This window comes from Chrysochloris asiatica, unplaced genomic scaffold (genome assembly GCF_000296735.1).
Source record: "Chrysochloris asiatica unplaced genomic scaffold, ChrAsi1.0 scaffold00159, whole genome shotgun sequence".
Taxonomy (NCBI): Eukaryota; Metazoa; Chordata; class Mammalia; order Afrosoricida; family Chrysochloridae; genus Chrysochloris; species Chrysochloris asiatica.
In genome coordinates, this window is record NW_006408677.1 from 3,681,801 (window position 1) to 3,705,180 (window position 23,380).

The following is a 23,380-nucleotide window of genomic DNA, read 5'->3' on the forward strand; positions in this document are numbered from 1 at the left end:
GAGGAAGGTAGAATCTCCACTGAGTAGTATCCAATCTGTGTAGGCTGGACTGATGAAAGGAGATATGGATAGGTCTGTTGTGATACAACAGTGAATAATTGCTATCAGGACTGACTGTGAGGGTAGACATTTTGTAGCAAAAGGAGGGGAGTGATTGACTTGATTGACTTTACAGTCTAGGAGCAGAGGTCCCTGGGACCATCAAGGGAGAAGAGCAGAGAGTGGAACCCTACCTAGAGAAGCAGTGATGCCAGAGATGGAGGCAGAGATGATGACGTGGAGAGATGGAGCAGCTGGGGACTTTAGACCCAGGGAGGGAGAGGGGCTGTGTGCTGATGACCTGGTGGGGGGGGGTGCAGGCTTTGCAGGGTATACCCTTTGGTTGGTTGATGATGCATGGAGGGGATTGTAACCATAGAATGAAATGATACAAGATAGGATGAATGTAAATCTGATGCTCTCCCATGTGAACTATCATATAATTCACAATAAAACATTTTAAAAAAAACAAGGTCGGGGCAGACTGTGCCTGTGCAATTTCAGGCTGAAGCTGAAGATAGCCAAAATATGTCTTTGAACATATCCCACCAGGACTCCATATATGCCCTTAATTATGTTGAGGAATTACCCTTCTTTACCTGTTTTTTTTTTTTTTTTTTTTAGTATATTTATCATGAATGAGTGCTTCATACTTGTTCTGTATAGATTGATATGATTATGGATTTATTTCTTTTCTTTTCTTTTCTTTATATGGTGGATTACGTTGATTCTTTTACTAATATTGAATTTTTCCTGCATGGTTATGTGCCATGGAGTCGGTTCCAACTCATAGCGACCCTATACAGGGTTTCCGAGGCTGCAAATTTTTATGGGAGCAGAAAGCCTCATCTTTCTCCCTTGTAACAGCTAGTAGTTTCCTGCATACGTGGTATTAATCTGACTTGGTCATAATGTATTATTTTATATATATATATATACTTTAGATTATATTTGCTAGGATTTTGTTGAGAATTTTATATGTATGCTCATGAGGCATATTGGTCTTTAGTTTTCTTTCTTAGTGATGTCTTTGCCTGGTATCAAAGTTAGGCTTGCTTCATAAAATGAATTTGGGAGTTTTCCATTTTTTTCTGTATTATGGAGCAGTTTGAGTAGAATTATTATCAGTTCTTCTCTGAATATTTGTTAGAATTCACCAGTAAAGCCATCTGGGCCTGGATTTTTTTTTTTTTTTTTTAGTGACTTGATCAGTTTCTTTTGCGATAGGCCTGTTCACGTTTTCTACTTAAGCCTGTGTTAGTATAGGTAAGTCATATGTTTCTAGAAATTTGTCCATTTTTTCTAGACTTTCAAAGTTGTTAGAGTACAATTCTTCATAATATTCTGTTAGTATCCTTTTAATTTCCATTGGTTATGTTATAACATCACTATTATTCATGTTATTTGTATCTTCTCTTTTGTTAGATTTACCAGTGGGTTGTTGATTTGGTTAATACTTTCAAAGAACCAAACTTCTACTCTTGTTGGTTCTTTCCATTGTTTTTCTATTTCATTAATTTCTGTTCTAACCTTTATTATGTCTTTTCTTCTGGTAACTCTAGGCTTACTTTGCTACTGTTTTTCTAATTGTTGAAGATGTTTGGTTAAGGTGTTGATTTTGGTTCTTACTGGTTTTTTTGGATGTGTGCATTTATTGCTGTAAATTGCCCTCTGAGCACTGCTTTTGCTGTGTCCGAAAGGTTTTGGTAAGTTGTGTTTTTGGTCTTATTTGACTCAAGGATTTTTTTTTATTTCATTTTTATTTAATTAAAATATAATTACCCATTTTATTTTAAGGAGGGTGTTGTCAAATTGCCATGTATTTGATTTTTTTTTCCCTTTGTTTGTCTTGATTTCTCTTTCAAAAGTTGAAAGGATTCCCCATTGAAGCCACCTTATCCTGGACTCTTCTTTCTTGAGAAGCTTCTTTTGATTATTGTTTCAGTCTTATCACTTGCTATATGTCTTTTATGATGTTCTGTTTCTTCTTGAATCAATTTAGATGGTTTTATGTTTTTATAAATTTGTCTGTTTCATTTAGATTTTCTCATTTGTTGGTGAAAAGTTTTTATTATGATTAAGTCCAGTTTATTTGTTTTTCTTTTGTTGCTCATTCTAAGAATTCATTGCCAAAAGCTATGTCTTACACAAACTGAGCAGATGTTGGAAGGTGAATGGGACTATGTACCCACATTCCTATATATCTATTTACAAACGTTGTACCTATATCCAGGATTATAGTGTATACAGGGGGCTAAGTTAGGAAAAGCATCTTACCCATGACTAAGCACCTTGAAGGAATGAGTCACTGGGCCAGGATACTTTACAGGAGGACATCAAGGGCAATTGGCACAACACAGTCCACAAAGAAAATTCGAGTAGAATAGTTCTTTGGTGAGTAGCAACTGGGGTCTTGTAAGTAGCTATCTAAGATGCAACTATTGGTATCTCCCTGTTCAAAGCAAAGAAAATTGAAGATAGTCAAAGATGCATGAAAACAGTTAGTTAAAAGGACTAATGGACCACATGAACTTCAGCATCTATATCCCTGAGTTCAGAAGAACTAAATGGTACCCAGCTTCAACTACCAACCACTCTCAAAAGGATCACAATAGAAGCCCTGAATAGAGTAGGAGAAAAAATGTGGGGAAAAAACTCAAAATCATGAAAAAGACCAGAGACTGGATAGAGACTGGTGGACCCCAGATTATGGCCCTTAGACATCCTTCAAGCCTAGAACTGAACTCACCCCTGTGACTCAACTTTTTAGAGCCAAAAAGTAGGTCTGTAAGGTGAGCAATAACATCAGGGAGGTACAAATTCCTTAGAACAATCGACCAGTCAAAATTAAAAATGGCAGCATTTGCCCAGAGACACAGTTTGTTGTTGTTGTTAAGTACCATGGAGTCGGTGCCAACTCATAGCGACCCTGCACAGGGTTTCCGAGGCTGTAAATCTTTACGGGAGCAGAAAGCCTCATCTTTCTCCCGCGGAATGACTCGTAGTTTCGAACTGCCGACCTTGAGGTTAGTAGCCAATTTGTAACCACTACACTACCAGAGCTCCTTAGAGACACAGTTTAGAAGAAAGGAAAAGAGGATGTCTGGAAACAGAAACCAGGGAGGAGTGCTGTTACATTGTAAGGATTGCAATCAATGACATGAAAGAAAACATATATGAACTGTTGAATGGAAAACTGATTAGCTGTGTAAATTTTCACCCAAATCACAATAAAAAGTTAAAAGAAAACAGAAAGGGTGGGTGGTGGGTGCCTAGGTCTTGAAGCTTTGCCCTTGTTTTCTAAGAGTTTTATGGTTTCAATTCTTAAGTGAAGTAACTTCAAAAAGTTCATGAAAAAAAACTTCACTATCTTTGCTTCATTATTTCCACAAACTTTTTGAAGCCTCTTTGTATTTAAGTCATTGACAGTTGAACACTTTTTCACTTATTTATTATCTATCTGTATATCCTCTTTTCTAATAATAGTTGTTCATCTTTTTCTAGTTGATTTATAGGCTTTAATGTATGTATTCTGCATTCAAGTCTTTTTTTCTTTTATTTGTGTAGCAAATAGCTTTTCCCATTCTGTGGATACCTCCTTCCGGAACCGTGCCATCTTTGTTGTTATTATTTTTTTTTTGTATAATTTAATTCATCAATCTTTTCCTTAATGATTAGTGCCTTTTCTATCTTAAGAAACCTGTTCATAAATATACCTTGCTGATAGAAGTGCAAAATAGTATACTTCTTATGAAGTAGAATTTATAATATATAGAAAATTTCATATACACTTGTGTTTTGTCTCATCAATACCACTTCTTATATTCTATTACAGAAATATGCTTTAAAAATCCAAAATCCTATCTATAGCATATTTGTAATTTCCAAAGAGTAAATTTGGAAGACAACTATCAGGCCAACTGATTGAAAGAGATCCATATTTGTGCCCATTCCAACAAGAGGTGACTCAATGGAATGTAGAAATCATCGGACAATATCGTTGATATCCCGTGTGAGTAAAGTTTTAATAAAGGTAATACAGAAACAGATACAAGCATACATTGACACAGAACTTCCAGTGGTTCAACCAGATTCAGAAGAGGACGTGGACTAACTGATGTCATTGCTGATGTCCGATGGTTCTTGACTGAAAGCAGAGAATATCAGAAATATGTTTGTTGTTGTTGTTAAGTGCCATCAAGTCAATTCCGATCCATAGCAAGCCTGTTTAGGGTTTCTGAGGAGCAGCTTGCAGTCTGGCCCATTAACCCACAGCGCTACACCAGGACTCCAGAAAGATGTTTACCTGTGCTTTATTGACTACATAAAGGCTTTCGATTGTGTGGGTCGTGACAAGCTATGGACAACATTCAGGAATACTTACTTATGCTCATGAGGAATCTGAACATGGACCAAGAGGCAGTTGTTCGAACAAAACATGGGAACACCGAATGGTTTAAAATTCAGAAAGGTGTGTGACAGGGTTCTATTCTTTCACCACACTTATTCATCCTGTATGCTGAGCACATAATCCAAGAAGCTGGGTTATGTGAATAAAAATGTGGCATCAGGATTAGAGGAAAACTCATTAACAACCTGTGATATGCAGATGATACAACCTTGCTTGCTGAAAGTAAAGAGGACTTAAAATAATTACTGATGAAGCTGAAAGAGTACATCCTTCAGTATGGATTGCATTTCAATGTAAAGAAAACAAATATCCTCACCACTGGACCAATAAACAAATTCTTATCAACGAAGAAAAGATTGAAGTTGTCAAGGACTTCATTCTTCTTAGATCAACTATCAACACTCACAGAAGCAGCAGTCAAGAAATCAAATGACATATTGGATTAGGCAAGTCTTTACAAGACCTTTATAAAGTATTGAAGAGCAAAGATGTCAGCTTGAGGACTAAGGTGCGCCTGACCCAAGCTGTGTTATTTTCAATAACTTCATATGTATGCGAAAGTGTGCCATCGGTTGCCAAAAGAACCAATAGATCCATTTTGGTAGAAGTGCAGCCAGAGTGCTCCTTAGAGGCCAAGATGGCCAAACTCCATCTCTCATACTTTGGGCATATTGGCAGGAGGGACCAGTCGCTGGAGAAGGATATCAAGTTTGGTAAGGTGGAGGGTCAGAGAAAAAGAGGAAGACCCCCAACGGAGATGTATTGGCCAAGTGGCAGCATCAATGGATTCAAGTGTGGCAACAAGAGTGAGGTTGGCCCAGGATCAGGCAGTGTTTCGTTCTGCTGTGCATATGGTTGCTATGGGTCCGTACCGACTCGATGGCACCTAACAACAAAAATATATATATAAAATAAAAGCAAATAGGCATATCTGTTTTTCACGAAAGCAACAATGGATCCATAATCTGAAACCTAATAAAAAGTATTACAGGGAAGGAAGGAAGCAGAATGCAGGCATAGTGATGGAAATGAGAATGCTGTGAAGACACTGTGTTATTATGGTTTTTACATAGGACCTATTTAAATATGTTACATAATTAAAGAACAAATATAAAGTAAAAACAGCAAAACAATCAACTCCTAAAATTCACAAACAACATGAAGCCTAACTTTAAATAAAGTTAGTAGCATAACCATATGAAGTTACCTAAAGTATCTTTAAAATACAACATTTGTATGTTCCTAATGGGTTATGGAGTCTGGGTGTGGCGCTGTGGATTAATGTGCTAGACTGCAAAGTCAGCAGGTCAGGTTCACCAGCCACTCTTCGGAAACCCTATACTGGGTCACTCTGAATCAGAACCAACTCATTAGCACTTAACAACAATGGGTTATATTCCAAGGACAAAAGTAACAGCAAAGGCATAAAAGTGTGCTCAGTGGTTTCATTATCATTTGTGTCTTAGTTGGCTAGTGTTGCTGTAACAAAACTACTTGAAAGAACAGAAATTGATTTCCTATGGTTCAGTAGTCTAGTCGAAATACTGGACATTTGGCTACAGGGAAGACTCTGTCAATTCTGGGGGAAGACACTTATGTCAGCTTCTGTAGTCATGGCATTCCTGGGCCATCTTCATGTGGCATCTCTACCCCTATTTGTACTTGCTTTTTGTGTGTAATCTGATCTCTTTATAACGCTGAAGTGATTAGGGTTAGAACACACAGGACACTGACATTGCCTCGTTAACATAACAAAGAAAATCCTATTCTCAAATGGGATTACATCCATAGGTTAGGATTCCAGCACATATTCTGGAAGGACACAGTTCAGTCCATATCAGTTAGAATATTTGGATTGTTACATACACACACACGTATATTCTGAGATGGTTCAGACTCATAGCAACACTGAATAGTGTTTCTGAGGAGCAGCTCATGGGTTTGAACTGCCGACCTTTCAGTTAGCAGTCCAGTGCTTACCCTACAGTGTCACACCAGTATATATTTCTATAGTATAAAGAAATTATAGTATAAGAGTCAAGTATGTCTACAAAAATATTCTAGGTTTGAGTGAGATAATTTGATCTTTTTTTGAAAAAAAAACATGGCTATACTTAATTCAAACACTTTAAAGCATAAAAAGTAAATCTCTTAATAATACTAAAAATAATCATTGGTTACTATTGAACATTTGCTGAAAACAGTGGCAAAAGATCAAACATGTATCATGCATGAAATGTACATGTTGTTAGTGCTGTCGAGTCACCACACTTATCGCAACCCTGTATAGAGTTTCAAAGGAGCCGCTGGTGAGTTTGAACCAGCAGTCCAGTGCTTATCCTACAGTACCACACCAGGACTCCATGATATGGATTTAACAATCTGAAATAATTGATGATGGTAAGTTCATTATGGAATTCCAGCTAATAAATGAAAAAGATATAGTAGAATTAGGAGATTCTAATTTTACAACCCTTAGTAAGTGATAGATCTGCCTTCAAGTCAGTACCGACTCATAGTGACCTTATACACAACAAAACGAAACACTGCCCGGTCCTGTGCCGACCACACAATTTTTGCTATGCTTGAGCCCATTGCTACTACCACTGTACCAATCCATCTCATTGGGGGCTTTCCTCTTTTTCACTGACCCTTCACTTTTTCAAGCTTGATACGGTTCTCCAGAGACTGGTCCCTCCTGATAATATGTCTGAAGAATCAAAGATGGAACTCTCGCCATCCTGGCTTCTAAGGAGCACTCTGGCTGTACTTCTTCCAACACAAGATATGTTTGTTCTTTTTGGAGGCCCATGGTACTATTCATATTCTCCAACACCATAACTCAAATGCATTAGTTCTTCTACAGTCTTCCTTATTAATTTTCCAACTTTCACATGCATATGAGGCTATTGAAAACTCCATGGTTTGAGTGAGATTCACCTTTGAGCTGTGGTCTTTGACCTTCACCAATTAAATATTTTAAGTCCTCTTCACTTCCAGCAAGTAAAGTTGTATCATCTGCATATCACAGGTTGTTAATGGGACTTCCTCTAATCCTGATGTCACATTCTTTATATAATCAGTTTCTCTGATTATTTGCTCAGCACATAGCTTGAATAAGTATGGTGAGAGAATACAACTCTGGTGCACACCTTTCCTGATTTTAAACCATTCAGTATTTCCTTGTTCTGTTCGAAAACTGCCACTTGGTTTATGTACAGGTTCCTCATGAGCATAACTAAGCGTTCTGGAATACTCATACTTCACAATGGTGTCCATAGCTTGTCAGGATCCACACAATCGAAGGCTTTTGCCTAGTCAATAAAAGCACAGGTAAACATCTTTCTGTTATTCTCGGCTTTCAGCCAAGATCCATTTGATGTCAGCAATTAGATCCCTTATTCCACATCCTCATCTGAATCTGGCTTGAACTTCTGGGACTTCCTTGTCAGTATACTGCTGTAGCTGTTTTAAAATTATCTTTAGCAAAATGTTACTTGTATGTGATATTAATGATATTGTTTGATAATTTTGGCATTCTGTTATGTCTGTCACCTCTTTGGAATGGGCACAAATATGGATCTCTTTCAATCAATTGGCCAGATAGCTGTCTTCCCAATTTCTTGGCATAGATGAGTGAGTGCCTCGAGTGCTGCATCCGTGTGTTGCAAGAGTTCGGTTTGTATTCCATCAATTCTCCAAGCCTTGTTCTTTGCCTTTAGTGCGTCGTGGAATGCTTCCTTCAGTATCATTAGCTCTTGATCATATGTTACCTCTTGAAATGGTTGAACATTGGCCATTTCTCTTTGGTACAATAACAACAACAATAATGGCTCTGTTTATCCCTTCCATTGTCTTCTTCTTTTATTTATTTTTTATTGTGAACCGAGTATTAGTTTACATGGGAGAACATCAGCTTTATACCATTGTTTCATTGCAATGATTACAATCTCCTCTGTATATCATCATTCACCAATATTTGCTTCCATTCCCTCTGTTATTTTTTTTGAGGGGGTGGGAAGATGTACACAAACATACTCTGGCACATATAATAATTTAAATAACCAAAGGAAACATTTTGCAAGCCTGCCTCCTGGCCACCAGCACTCAGTCCCTCTCTTTCCATGAGTCTAGAGTCCTCAGCTGCTCCCTCTCTCCATGTCTTCATCTCTGCCTCCATCTCTGGTGTTACTGCTTCTCTGGATAAGGGCCCCGCATTCCGCTTGTGCTCTTCTCCCTTGACGGTCCTATGGTCCTCTGTTTCTGGACTGTAAGATTAACTACTACCCCATTTTTGTTATAAAACTTCTACCTTTACAGTTGTGACAGTCGCAATTAGTCATGATAACAATTACTCACTATTGAATCATAAGAATCTTACCTGCATCTCCTTTCACCAGACCCATCTAGACAAGATGAAAACTATTCAGTGAGGACTCTATCTTCCCCTGCACACTCTTAAACTAAATTCCGTCTTGAAAACTTGTAAGCCAGTCACTTCGTGCCTTTATTGCCCCCTCATTTTAGGTAGCCAGTGTCTGAGTTGCCCATCCCTATCTATGCTGTATACAGAGGGGATAGGATTGACACTTGATGTGAAGACGCCATTCCTCTCTGTTGGTATTTTGAGCTACTACATACATAAATATAGGTAAAGTTCATCAAATTGTAGCAATTTACACTTATTTTGTTTATCAAAAATTGTTTGTTTTTTTTTAAATCTTCTTCTAGTAGAGTTCTGATTATCAAGCCATTGAGGCTAGGTCAAATGCTATCTGCAAATTTGCATGTTCTTGTGCATCTCTCCTCACTTCATGTCAGCTGGATGCTTCACTCTCAGCTCTAGCCCTCTGTGGCTGTGTCCTTGTTCATGGGCTCAGGAGTCCCCAGGTATCACCATACAATGGACCAACCAGCCCTTCCTCTTCTCTCTCTCATCTCCAGGTCAACAAGAGTCTGTGGAACATGGTTAAACTCAGCCTATTTCTTCATTTGCTGCCTTTCCCCCTCTTCCACTCACCAATAGACCAGTGTGGTCTCCAGCAAGCTTACATGCCTGCTCATGTGTTCCCTTTGAGTTTTAGTCTTGGAGGAGGGTTTTTCCTGAAGGGACTTGATTGCTTGCCTTGATGGCTTCCTGGTGAACAACTTGCTTATTCTTGTAGTAGCCAATCATACGCCATTTTTGTTTCGGGCTTTTCTTGCTGATCTTTCTTTGAAGATGTATCTTCTGTTGCTCTAGCTATTCCAGGCTGATCTACTTGTCCTTTCTAGTGTAATGACCTACCCCAGAAGGTTCTGGACAGGGCTCAGGATTCCACCTAAGGTCCTATACACTGCAAAGGCTCCACAAGAGGCCTATTTTACTGGGTAAGTTCTAGAACCCCTTTTAGGTATTCCAATCAGTTCCTTCCATCTTCTTTTGATAGTTTCTGCATCATTCAATATTTTGCCCATAGAATCCTTCAGTGTTGCAAGTGGAGGCCAATTTTTTTTTCTTCCGTTCTTTCAGCTTGAGAAATTCTGAACATCTTCTTCCCTTTTGGTTTTTTAACTCCAGGTCTTTGCACATTTCACTATAATATTGGATTTTGTCTTCTCGAGCTGCCCTTTGAAATTTTCTATTCTCTTTTTTACTTGCTCATTTCTTCCATTTGCTTTAACATCTCTATGCTGGAGAGCAAGTTCCAGAATCTCTTCTGAAATCTGTTTTGGTCATTTCCTTATTTCTTGTCTTCTTAATGACTTTTTGCTTTCTTCCTGTGTGTTCTTGATGTCATCCCACAACTTCTGGTCATTAGTCATTAGTGTCTGATTCATCAAATCACTTCTTGAGATCATCTCTGAATTCGGGTGGTATATGTTCAAGGTCATATTTGGGCTTTCATGGAATTATTTTAAATTTCTTCAGCTTCAGCCTCAACTTGCATATAAGCAACAGATGGCCTGGTTTTGGCTGATGACATGGAGATTTTCATCCATGTGTTTCCACAGATGTAGTCAATTTGATTTCTGTGTTTTCCATCTGGTGAATTCCATGTATATATCCATGTTTTACATTGCTTTAAAAAGGTATTTGTAATGAAGAAGTTATTGGTCTTGAAAAATTATGTCATGCTCTCTCCAGCATTATTTCTGTCACCAAGGTCATATTTCCCAACAACTGATCCTTCTTCTTTGTTTCCGACCTTGTCCTTCCAATCCCCAGGAATTATCATTACATCTTGTTTGCATGTTTGATAAATTTCAGGCTGAAGAAGTTGGTAAAATTCTTCAATTTCATCATCACTGAATTTAGTGGTTAGTGCATAAATTTTAATAATAGTTGTATTGACTGGTCTACCTTGTAGGCGTATGAATTATCCTGTCACAGACAACATTATACTTTGAGATAAATCTTGAAATGTTCTTTTAAATGATGAATGTGACACCATTTCTCCTCAATTTGTCATCCTCAGCATAGTAAACCATGTGATATTCAGATTCAAAGTGGCCCATACCAGCCCATTTCAGTGCACTAATGCCTAGGATAACGATCTTTATGCATTCCATTTCAGTTTTGACAATGCCCATATTCCTAGAGTCACACTTCATACATTCCATGCTCCAATTATTAATGGATGTATACAGCTGTTTCTCCTCATTTTCATTTGTGCCCCATCAGCAAATGAAGGTCCCAGTACTTCTGCTCCATTCGCGTCATCACAGTCAACTCTACTTTGAGGAGGCAGCTCTACCCCAGTGGTATTTTGAGTGCCTACCAACCTGAGGGGCTCATCTTTTAACACTGTATCTGATAGTATTCTGGTGCTTTTTTCATGTTTCAGTATTCAATATTGTAGTGCTATCTGACAGTGTTCAACTGCTATTCATAAGGTTTTTAGTTTTTAGTGGCCAGTGAGTAAATATTCAGAAGTAGTCAGTCTCTCCTTCTTCCTAGACTGGCTGAGTCTGGAAACTCAACTGGAAACTGTCCACCATGGATAACCCAGCTGGTATTTAAGGTACTGCTGGCATAGCTTCCAGAATCACAGTAACATACAAACCACCACAATACAACAAACTGAAAAAGTAAATGGGAGAATTTTGTAATGTTGGCGTCAGACTAACACCATCTGAATGCACTGATTAATTTCAGTGTCCCTAAAAATGAGATCCCAAAACATTACATACCTGATGATATAATTCAATTGGAAGTACACCGCACAATTTGTTGCCTAAAATGATAATAATTGTAATAAGCTTTAATCAGTCAAATCTTTAGGTCAGCACTGTCCAATTTGATTTTCTGCAATGATGTAAATAATCTTTATCTGCTTTGTCCAACATGGAGGTTTTGAGCACTTGAAATGTGACTAGTAGGACTAAGGAACTGGTATGTTTGAAATGAACTTAAATAGCTACATGTGGAGTCATGGTGTGGTATTGCAGGATAAGCACTCGACTGCAAAGTCGGTTTAAACCGACAGCACTTAACATGTGGCTAGTATTACACAGCACATCTCTATATTTAACTCCCAGTTTCCAGGAAATATGGTGGGTAGAGGAATAATTTAAACAATACCAGGAGGAAACAATTAGTCAAATCCATTTGTTCTATAAATGACCTGATTTCTCTAATAAATCAATGGTATGGGGAAGAATGATCTGGGGTGGAAGGATTAAAAGGAAAGTGTAGCTGTTTTAGAAACAGAGCCTTAAGAGACCTAACAGTCTAATTAATGCTTGGTTTTGATCCCAAATTGAACAACCAATTGTAGAAAGACATTCTTTGAGATAGTGCAGTTTAAATTTGAACATGGTATTAGATGATACTAAGGAATTATTGTTAATTTTGTGAAGTATGATAATCCCATACTGGTTATGCATTTTAAATGTACTTATCAGCTAGAGGTGCATGCATTTATATGATCTTGAGTGTTACTGCCTCACTTGCCTCACCATAGTCCCAGCCTTGCTTGGGTTGCAGTATAATAGAATAGGTATATAATGGGGTCATTTATCACAGGTTATAAAGACCTGCCCCAGGAGAATTTCTATATCTGACATCCAAGATTTAATTTCTAAATTTATCAAAGGTTGTATTGGTAGGCTTTGTAGAACTTCCCTATCTCTTTGTCTTGATCCAGATGACCCCCAAAAGAAGAACAAAGGTGATCCCATGAACAACCTGGAAAATTTTTACCAAGAGATGATAATGAAAAAACGTCTTGAAGAGTTCCAACTTATGAGAGGTGAACCCTTTGCTTCCCACTCACTGGTGTCAGCTACATCAGTGGGAGATAGTGATACAGCTGAGAACCCGCCATTACTACAGGACAAGGGAAAACAGGCAGCACAGGGCCAAGGTCCCAGTCTCCATGTGGCAAAAGTTATTGATTTTTCACCTCAGCAGTGTTGGACTGGGCCTAAGAAGCTGACGCAGCCAATAGAATCTGTCCCAGAAGATGAGATCCAGAGAAATCGTTTGTCAGAGGAAGAGATCCGAAAAATTCCTATGTTTTCTTCATATAATCCAGGGGAGCCAAACAAGGTATAGGCCAATTTAAAAAACAGAAAACAAATGGGTGCTTTTCATTTTATTTCCCTCTCCCTAAAGTAATACTTTTAAACTAATTGTAATCGTACCAAAGAATCACATGAGAGGCACAGGGATGATTTGATCTTGGCTACTCTTTCTCTGCATATTCATTCTCTGCATAGTAGCATATTCCCTATGACGCACTTTTTGCTTTTCTAAGGTTCTAACTACACTTGAAATTTTAAAGAAATTTTTATGAGAATCAGGTTCATAACTACCAGAAACATGAATTGAAGGAAGGTTGTTGTTGTTATGTGCCGTGGAATCTGTTCGAACTCAAAGAGGTACTGTATAACAGGGCTGGAAAACGTCCGACCCACAGACCACATAAGGCCCTCAAAATAATTTGGTCTGGCCCTGCCAAGGCAACTGCATCCATCCATCACATTGTTGTTGTGCCATGGAGTCAGTTCTGACTCATGGCGACCTTGTGTAGGATTTCCTCAGAGCAGCTAGTAAGTTTCAACTGCCGACCTTGTGGTTCAAACTGACCTTGAAGTCCACTGTTTATCCTACAGTGCCACACCAGGACTCCAGCCATCACACTAGGGGGCTAATTTTTAAGTTGATAATTTATGACCCATGAATGATACTACAAATTTTGGCAGAAAAAAGCTTCCCCACATCTGCTGTATAAGGGTTTCCAAGAGCAGCAGGTGGGTTTGAGCTGCTGACATTGCTGTTAGCATGGTTAGCAGTCCAGTGTTTATCCTACAGCACCTCACCAGGGGCTGACTTGAAGGAATACTAATCTCTAATAATCAAGTAATATTCAAAGGATTACATTATCCAGTAACCGTTGTTACTGGAAGTAAGTAAAGTGTACCACATGAGCTTTCTCCTCAGAATGTTTCACCTGACATTTGACTTATATCACCAGTAGCTAAGCATCAGTTACAAGCACTTGTCCTCTAAATCTTGAGAAATTGGCAAACATGAAACTAAGTAAAATTATAACGAATTCTTGTTTTGTTGATCAGATCATTATTTCATACTCATGGTATGTGTTACGTGTGAAATAAAAAAAAAAAAAACAACTCTTCATTATCATATCACCCAAAGAGGCAACACAGTTCCTATAACATTAACTTTGTTCTGTCTAATTTTAAAAGCAAAACCAAAAAAAAAAAAAAAATATCTTATTGTCCTATACAGGTTTTTTTTTTTTTTTTAAGAGATTGCACATTAGACTATTAAAGCAGTTTCCTTTCAGTTTCTGAATTTCTAGTATATTCTTGGTATTAGCTCAAGAGTAACTTGAGTTTTATGTTTATTATAAAATATTACCAATATACAAAAGTTATAGATATAACTATACACCTTTGTACTCAACCAGTCATCTTTGTCAAGTCTTAGCATGTTCTATAGTTGCTTAATTTTAAAAAGGTAAACCATTACAGATAAACCTGCATATTTCTACATATCCCTTAACATTCCCATCCTCTTCCCTTTTTTCCACAGCTAACCACTATCCTGAATTTGGTCTTTTTCATTCCCATGTATGTTTTTACATTTTTACTGAAATTCTGTTGTTGTTGTTGTTGTTGTTAGTTGTCATCGAGTTGATTCTGACTTCTGGTGACTCATGTGTTTCAGAGTAGAATTGTCCCATAGTGTTTTCTACCCTGAAACCTTTCAGAAGTGATTTGATAGGCCTGTCTTCTGAGATACCTCTGGGTGGATTTGAACCACCAGCCTTTTGGCTAGTAATCAATCACTTAAACAACATATAGTTTTATACATTTTAAAACTACATAAATTATGTCATACTTTACATATTCTTCCAAACTTGCTTTGTTGACTCAATATTTATGTTTTTGAAATTCAATTCCAGTGTATAATGAACTACGTAGTATTTCACTGTAGAAAAGTATCAATTCATTTGTCTATTTGCCTGTTGAATATTTTTTAAATATGTCCACTATTTCTTCACTAACACCACAATTTGAATGCATCATTTCTTCTTCTATTTCCTTTTTCATTATCCAAATTTCAGATGCTTATGAGGCAATTGAAAAGACCATGGCTTTGGTCATACACACCTTAGTCATCATCTTTGCTTTTAAAATTTTTTGCAACAGATTTTTACAATGCAATATATCACTTGATTTCTTAACTGCTATTTCCATGGGCATTGATTATTCATCCAAATAGAATGAAATCTTTGAGAACTTCAATTTGTTTCCCATTTATTATGTTGTTTCTTAGTACAGTTGTACAGATTTTGTTTTTGTCTTGTCAGGTATAATCCATACTGAAGGATATAGTCTTTGATGTTCCTCAGTAAGTGCTTCATGTCATCTTCATTTTAGCAATCAGTGTCATGTTATCTGCATATTACGGGTTGTTAGAGTCTTCCTCCAATCCTGATGTCACAATCTACTTTGTATGCTTCCCAGATTATTCAGCATACAAATTGAATAAATTAGGTGAGAAGACATAACCCTGTCACACGCCCTTTCCAGTTTTGAACTACACGATATCCCGATGTTCTATTCAAACTGCTGCTATTGATTCACGTCCAGGTTCTACAAAAACACAATGAAATTATCACTCAATTAAATGTTATCCTTAATTTTTTATGATCCACACAGTCAACTGCATTCACAGAGTTGACAAAACATAGGTAAAAATATTTCTGGTATTCTCTGTATACAAATACTTAAATATCATTTAGGATGTTGGGCTCCCAGGGAAGATGGTAGGCTATTATAAGAGATTTTAACTATGTTACAAATGAATCAAACAATTTCAATGAAGGAAACAGGGAGAAAAATATCTTTGGAAATGTGTGGAGTCTGGAAGACTGAAAGCAAAGTGAATGGCATATGATCAATATACTATAGTTGACAAAGTTGTTTCCCATGATGGTGTGGGTTAACAATACTGATACTACTATACTTGTATACTGAAATAGAACAGGTAGATAAATAAGTGACAGATAGTGGGAGTCAGGTTTCACTATTAGAGTGAGCATTTACAGATGAGAAGAGGACCCTGTGGTAAAGGATTGGAGTCGGCAACATCAGAATGAACTCATGTCTAATTTTATATCAATACAAATGGTTAATGTATAGAAGTATTTGTAGATGTGTGTATATACTCAGGTTGTAGATACTGTTTTTCATCTGTCACAATTTGAATGCATCGGTTGAGAGAGACCAGAAGAAACAACACCCCAGTAATATCAACAAGCTTAACATCCAGATCTTAATTTGTAGTGCCATTCTCCAATAAAAGGAACCAGGAGTTGCTAGGGACAATAACTGTTTTAAGGACTAGGCAGGCAATATACAAGACTAAGCTTAGAGGATCATCTAGTACTAGAAAGTGTAGAAATACACAAAACGAACAAAAAAGTTTTGGGAGTATGTCAGAGGGGCACAGGAACCAACCGAAAGAGCTTCAGATGTTCAAAAGTGGAAAGCTTTGTACAAAAACCTAGATAGTGTAGGATTGTAACCCCGATTATAAAATAAATACCCATGAGTCTACATAAATTATAGATCGATTGTTAATTAAATAAATGGGGGAGAAAAAGACAAATACTCCACCCTCAAAGAGGGGGAGAATAACTCCCTACTCTTTATGTGTAGGCTACTCATAGAGACTTCCTTCCCAAGATTACAGCATAGAAAAGGAAGAGTAGCTTTATAGTAGAGAAAACTTGCACTGACTACCTCATTTAGGTAATGAAGATCAACATGCGCAGTCACAATATGTTGCTATTATTTACACTTGATATGATGTCATGAAAATGGCAGTTTACCTCCGTGGTCTTCATCCCAGTATCATACAACTCCATTTTAACCATGAGAAAGAAAATTCACCAGACAAATTTCAGTAGTGGGGCATCGTACCAAATAAATGACCAATACTCCTCAAAAAATTGTCAAGGTTGTCAAAACCATGTAAGTCAGAAATTGCCACAACCCAAAGAGAATCCTCAGCATACATAACAACTGAATGTAATGTGTCCTGGATGTGATCTTGGTACAGAAAAAGGACTCTAGGGGACAACTAAGGAAATATAAAGAAACAAGACATTGGTTAATAATTATGTATCAGTATTGATTTATTGGAGTCCTGGTATGGCGCTGCAGGTTAATGTGCTGGACTGCAAGGTCAGTTTGAACCACAAGGTTGGTGGTTCAAGCTCACCAGCCACTCTTCGGAAACCCTATCTATACAGGGTTGCTATGGGTCAGAACCGACTCAACAGCACTTAACAACAGCAACATTGTTGTAACCAGCAGATCATACTAATATAAGATATTAATAATAGGGAAACTGGATGCAGAGTATATGCAACGCTCTGTATTTCAATTTTTTTGTAAATGTAAAACTTTAAAAAATTGCAGTCTTTAAAATGGGGTAAAAAGTTAGCTATATAAGAATGCATATAGTATAATTGCCATTTATTTAAAATTTAAACCGTGCAAATGGCACTGTGCATTGCATAGGGAGGCGCTTCATTGTCTTATCACTTACAGTTTCGATTTTTCTTTTTTACAAAAATGATTATCTTATTTTTTAGCCTAGCTGTATCTTTTTGCGTTTATATGTGCATATATATGTTAATATATATGCTATAGACTTTATAGATATACACCATGTTGTTGTCATATGCTGTCAAGTCAGTTCCAACTCACAGTGACCCCGTATTGGATTCCCAAGAGTGGCAGGTGAGTTTGAACTGCTGACCTTGCAGTTAGCAGTCCAGTATATACAGATAGGTATATGTGTTTGTGGGAGCACTGTGGTTTCATAGGATAAGCAATGGGCTGCGAACCACACAGTCAGCAGTTGGAGCCCACCAGGCGCTCCGCGGGAGAATGATGAGGCTTTCTACTCCCGTAAAGATTTACACCCTCGGAAACCCTGTACAGGGTCGCTATGGGTCGGAACCGACTCGATGGCACTTAACAACAACAACATGTGTATGGATGTATGTTTTTGGAATACAGAAAATACATGTAAGCAAATACAGAGCCATCTCAACCAGAAGTCCTCTTGATTTTTTTCAAAAATGTTCATGTTAGAGGAAACAGTCTTAGTATGGACCTTATCTGGTGAGAACTTGTTCTCTGTAAGCATTTTTTTTTTTTTTAATAGCATCCCTTTTCTAATAGATAACAATATCTTCTCTAATTTCCCTGAGAATATTAATGGTGTTTTACTGATTTTTTTCCCTCCCTTCATTGTTGTTGTTAAGAGCCATAGAGTTGATTCCAACTCATACTAACCCTATATAGGGTTCCCTAGGCTGTAAGTCTTGGTGGGAGCAGAAATCCTTATCTTTCTTCCAAGGAGCAGCTAGTGGGCTGCCGACCTTGTGGTATAGCAGTCCAGTGCTTATCATACAGAGCCACCATGCTCTCTTCATGGTCTCTATTTTCTCTCATTTGTTTTCTTTTCTATTTATTTTGTCCCCAGTCTTTCACATCAGAAACTTTACTCACATATCTGATAGTACATGTTCGTACTTATAGTGGGAGATTGAAAAGCTGATTGGAAAATTCGAGTACCTAAGGGGCCTTTGTTTCTGTTGAGCTTTCTTTTAAGGTGATTTGACTGAACCATTTGTTGGTAAAACTCCCCATCCCAAGTCAGTATTTTTAGATTTGTACTCTTGAGGTTTATCAGAGAAGCCTGTTCCAAACTCTTGCTTATTCAATATTTGTGCTGAGCAAATAATCCAAAAAGTTGGATTCTGTGAAGAAGTACATGACATCAAGACTGGAGGGAAACTCATTAACAACCTGCAATATGCAGATGACTCAACTTTGCTTGCTGGAAGTGAAGAGGACTTACTGATGAAAATCAAGACTACAGCCTTCAGTATGGACTGCACTTCAATCAAGAAAACCAAATTCTCACAACTGGACCAATAAATAACATCATGACTAATGGAGAAAAGCTTGAAGTTGTCAAAGACATAATTTTGCTTAGATCCATAATCAACACTCATGGAAGCAGCAGTCAAGAAATCAAGCAGCATATTACATTAGACAAATCTGTTGCACAAGGTCTCTTTAAAATGTTAAAGATCAAAGATGTCAGTTTGAGGACTAAGGAGCACCTGACCCAAACCATGGAATTTTCAGTCATCATACATGCATGTGAAAGTTGAACAATGAATAAGGAAGGCAGTTGATGCATTTGAAGTATGGGAGAATTATGGGATTGGAGAAGAATATTGAAAGTACCATGGACTGCCTGAAGAACAAACACATAGATCTTGGAAGAAGTGCAACCCAAATGCCCCTTAGAAGCAAGTATGGCATTCTTTGGACACGTTGTCAGGAGGGGTCAGTTTGTGGAGAAAGGACATCATGGAGAATCGGTGAAAAAGAAGAAGTTCCCCCAAAAGACGATTGACACAGTGGCAGTAACAATGAACTCAAACATCACAATTGTGAGGATGATGCGGGACTGGGCAGTGTTTCTTTCTCTTGTGCCTAGGGTCTCTGTGAGTTGGAACTGACTCAATGGAACCTAACAGTAACAATCTCATTTTAATTCCATCTGTTCACATCTATTTCCAGAGGCATATGAAGCTATAAATTCGTGGACTGTTTGAAGACTCTTAAGTGTGTATTAGACTAGTTTTGACTTTTTTCATTTCTGGTTTAAGATTAAATTTTCTTGGGTGTGCTGAGTTAGTTTCTACCTGCTCTTGTCTCCATTTTTGTTCTTCCTGACCTTGCGAGTTTACGCTAAAAAAATTTTTAAAAACCTATGGTTTTCTAGGTGTTTTGGGGAGGAGTGAAATTAGATGCATATCTTTAATTTACCATCGTTCTCTGAAACCCGTTTAACTATAATGAAAGAGTGGCCTTACCTTCCTCATGAGATATCTCTTGTTGTCATCGGTTTGCATTAGGTGTTATATCTGAAGAACCTCAGCCCTCGGGTAACTGAAAGGGATCTTGTCTCATTATTCGCCCGGTTCCAGGAGAAAAAAGGACCTCCAATTCAATTTCGAATGATGACTGGACGCATGAGAGGCCAGGCTTTCATCACCTTTCCCAGTGAGTAACTTCATCTGAAAGACTACTCAGTTGCAGCATCAGTTCACTAAGACTGCCTATAACCTCTCTGATTTTTGAGTTCTATCCCCTTGTTGGTGCTTTCTTTCCTCCAATTAGAGTGCAGTGCCACCTTAACTACGTGTCATATTGTGGTAAGGTCGATCTCAATTTCCACAATCTTGGCACTTCCTTCCCGCCGTACCAAAATTTACTTTTCCTTTCCTGACAATATTATTTCTAGTTGAAATGATAATTCTATTTCTTATAAAGTAATAGATTGGTATTCTGATCAAAACACATGTACTTGCCTTTAAGACTCACTGACTGCAAACTTATATGCTAATTGATTAATAATGCATAATTAGTGGCGATTGTTGTTGTTACGTATGGAGTTTCCAAGGAGTGCCTGGTGAGCTTGAACCACTGACCTTGCAGTTCAAACCGACCTTGCAGTCCAAGGCATTACCACGAGCGTCATACCAGGACTCCAATTAGTGATGATACTTTCTTCTACATATAGTTTGCATATAGACATATGGCTTCAGTGTCTTCATCTAAAGGAAAGAATAATATAGGAATTTCAGTTTCTGTGACAGACCAGACAATATGTCTTTTCGGGGGAGGTAAGGTAAGAGCGGTATCTTTCATTACACTTATGTGTAGGCAAGTACTTTCACACATCAGTACTGCCAAACTCCCCTCCATCTAGTTTTCATCCAGCCTTGTGCCACCTCTCCTGGCTTGTTAAAGATTCGTGGATTCTCTATACCAGTGGTCGTCAGTCTTTTTGACTACGGACACCCCTTTTAAACTTAAAAAAATATTTCATAGACCTCCATCACATAATATGATCCATTACTTGGAAAGTATGTAATGAAAAAAGGCTTTGTAAATTCAATGTTAATTTTAAATGGATAGGTGTTTTAGTAATCGTAGCACCAGCTACGCATATCTAAACATTTGTAATGTATAGCATACATTATTGTTTCAGTCTAAAGACATTGTGTGTCTACTTATGATTTCAAGGACTCCTAGCAGTAATCCCTCCCTTATTTCTCAATCCAGGCTTGGAGACCCACAAGTTGCATACTTCTGCTGTTCAACTGTATACTATCAAGTAACCACATACCTGCAAGGGTTACTTATTTGTCTTGTCTGAGGGCTCTCACAACTATTCGCCTATCAAAGGGAGAGTGTCAAAATGTCTTCAATACCACAAGTGCTTCTTTTGTCTCTGCTTCTGAGTTTTAATATGATGAGGTTCTCATATTACCTATAATCTATTATCTAAAGTGGAGCCATATTTATATTAGTTATAGTTTAGAATGCTTTAGCATATTAGCTATAGCGTAGTTTCTTTCCTTCTGTATTTCAATTGGAAGAAACCCTCAGATGTCTATTTGTATTTTTTATTGTCATTATTCGTAGCCATTACTTTAACCTTGCTGAGTTAAACAAACTGGAGATTGTGGAAAAGAGAACTACCAGTGATTGTATGGCCTTATGGCCTGACATGTAACTCCAAGGCCAAAGAACCTAAGCTAGACGTGGAATAGAACTGAATTTTTAACAATGTCAATTCATGTGGTGATTTTCTTTCTTTCTTTCTTTCTCTCTTTTAGATAAGGAGATGGCAAGGCAAGCATTGCATCTAATAAATGGATATAAACTACATGGGAAAATATTGGTCATCGAATTTGGAAAGAACAAAACACAACAGTCAGCTCTCCAGGCTGATTCTCTCAGATCCTGTGCTACAGATATCAGTGACAGCTAAAAGATCAAGAGTTTGTGGGTCCTGGTTGGTCTTTCTTGCAATCGAAACTTGGATCTAAGATTTGTATAAACACAGCAGTTTGTTTGGAGGTGAAGAAGACAAACTAACTGAGAGTGGTGAAAAACTCCTAAAGATACTTCTTTTCGGGATATGGAGAGAGTTGGTAGAAAACATGTTCTACAATCAAAGATGATTTGCTGAAAATGACAAGTAGGGTACAAAAAGTATCCTTTTCTTGGGATAAATTAGAAAGTATTATTTCTATGATTTTTTATTTTTATCTTTATACTTTTTTCAGGGGCCTTCAATATTTGTCCCTAGAGATTACATTATTTTCACAACTGCCTCCTATTTACAGAACAACAAACTAATTTAATTTTGAAATATATATATTTGCTGGAACCCATCAGACCTTAATTTCAGCCACCTAGTTAACAAAAGACCAGGACCCCAGGCTTAAACATCAACAAATGCTGTTAAGTCAGAACCATCAGCAGTAGCAGTAGGTAGTTTCATAAGTCAATTGACAGTTAGTGAATTCTTTACCGCTAGGTGATCAGTGTCTTAAAAAAAAACATATATTTTTTTAAAGGAATCTTTTAGATCAAAACATGGGTGTTCTTGTGTCCATTTAAGCAAGATATCATTGAGTAAATCATTCAATTCAAAGCAATAAACATTAATTCTCTAATCTATGTTAAATATTGTTGTTGTTAAGTGCCATCAAGTTGGTTCCAACCCATAGCGACCCTGGATAGGGTTTCCAAGGAGCAGCTGGTGAGCTTGAACCGCCGACCTTGCAGTTCAAACGGCTTTGCAGTCTGGAGCATTAACCCACAGCACCACACCAGGACTCCATATTAAATATTAAGCATATAAATTTTAGAAGAATGTAACAGCTAAGAACACTGAAAGGGACTGGAAAGAAAGAATTCTCTAGAAAAGGGATAGTTTATTTATAGCTGCTGGAGAATAGAAGGATAATAGGGTATATGGTAGTAGTACAAACTTTGATGTCGGACCTATATTAAAAGCTCACAGCCATACTTACCACTCTGTGACATTGACAAGTCACCTAATCTGAGCCTCCGTTTTCTCATCTATTAAATGAGGATAATATTACTACTTACCTCATTGGATTGTGAAGATTATGTGAGATGGTGTTATGCAGGAAGAGGAAGAGATAGAAAAATGAATGAAGAATAATCAACAGTCTAAAAACCTATAGGACACCATTAAGCACACCAACATATATGTAATGGAAGTGCCAGGGTGAGAAGAGAGTAGAGAAAAAAAAAAAAATTGAATGCATAATGACTGATAACGTCTTAAGTTAGGTAAAAAACAAACAAACACAATTGACATATCCAAGCTCAGTGAACCCCAAGTAGGATAAACACAAAGAAATCCATAACAGACACATCCTAATAAAAATGCTGAGAGCAACATGAAAATCAAAGAGAGAATCCCATTGACTTCTCATCAGAAATAATGGAGGCTGCGGTGAAAAAACAGTTTTCAAAATACTCGAAGGAGGA

The 23,380-nt window shown here is 37.5% G+C and overlaps 1 protein-coding gene across 1 annotated transcript in view; it reads left to right on the top strand.

Annotated features, from left to right (window-relative positions):
* RBM41 (RNA binding motif protein 41) overlaps nucleotides 1-21,842 on the top strand; it is a 63,287-nt gene extending 41,445 nt beyond the window's left edge. Inside the window, exons 5-7 of the mRNA XM_006871069.1 lie at nucleotides 12,580-12,983; nucleotides 19,918-20,065; nucleotides 21,688-21,842. Coding sequence (XP_006871131.1) covers nucleotides 12,580-12,983; nucleotides 19,918-20,065; nucleotides 21,688-21,842 — 707 coding nt within the window. The remainder of the gene's footprint in view (nucleotides 1-12,579; nucleotides 12,984-19,917; nucleotides 20,066-21,687) is intronic.
* The last annotated feature ends 1,538 nt before the right edge of the window (nucleotides 21,843-23,380 follow it).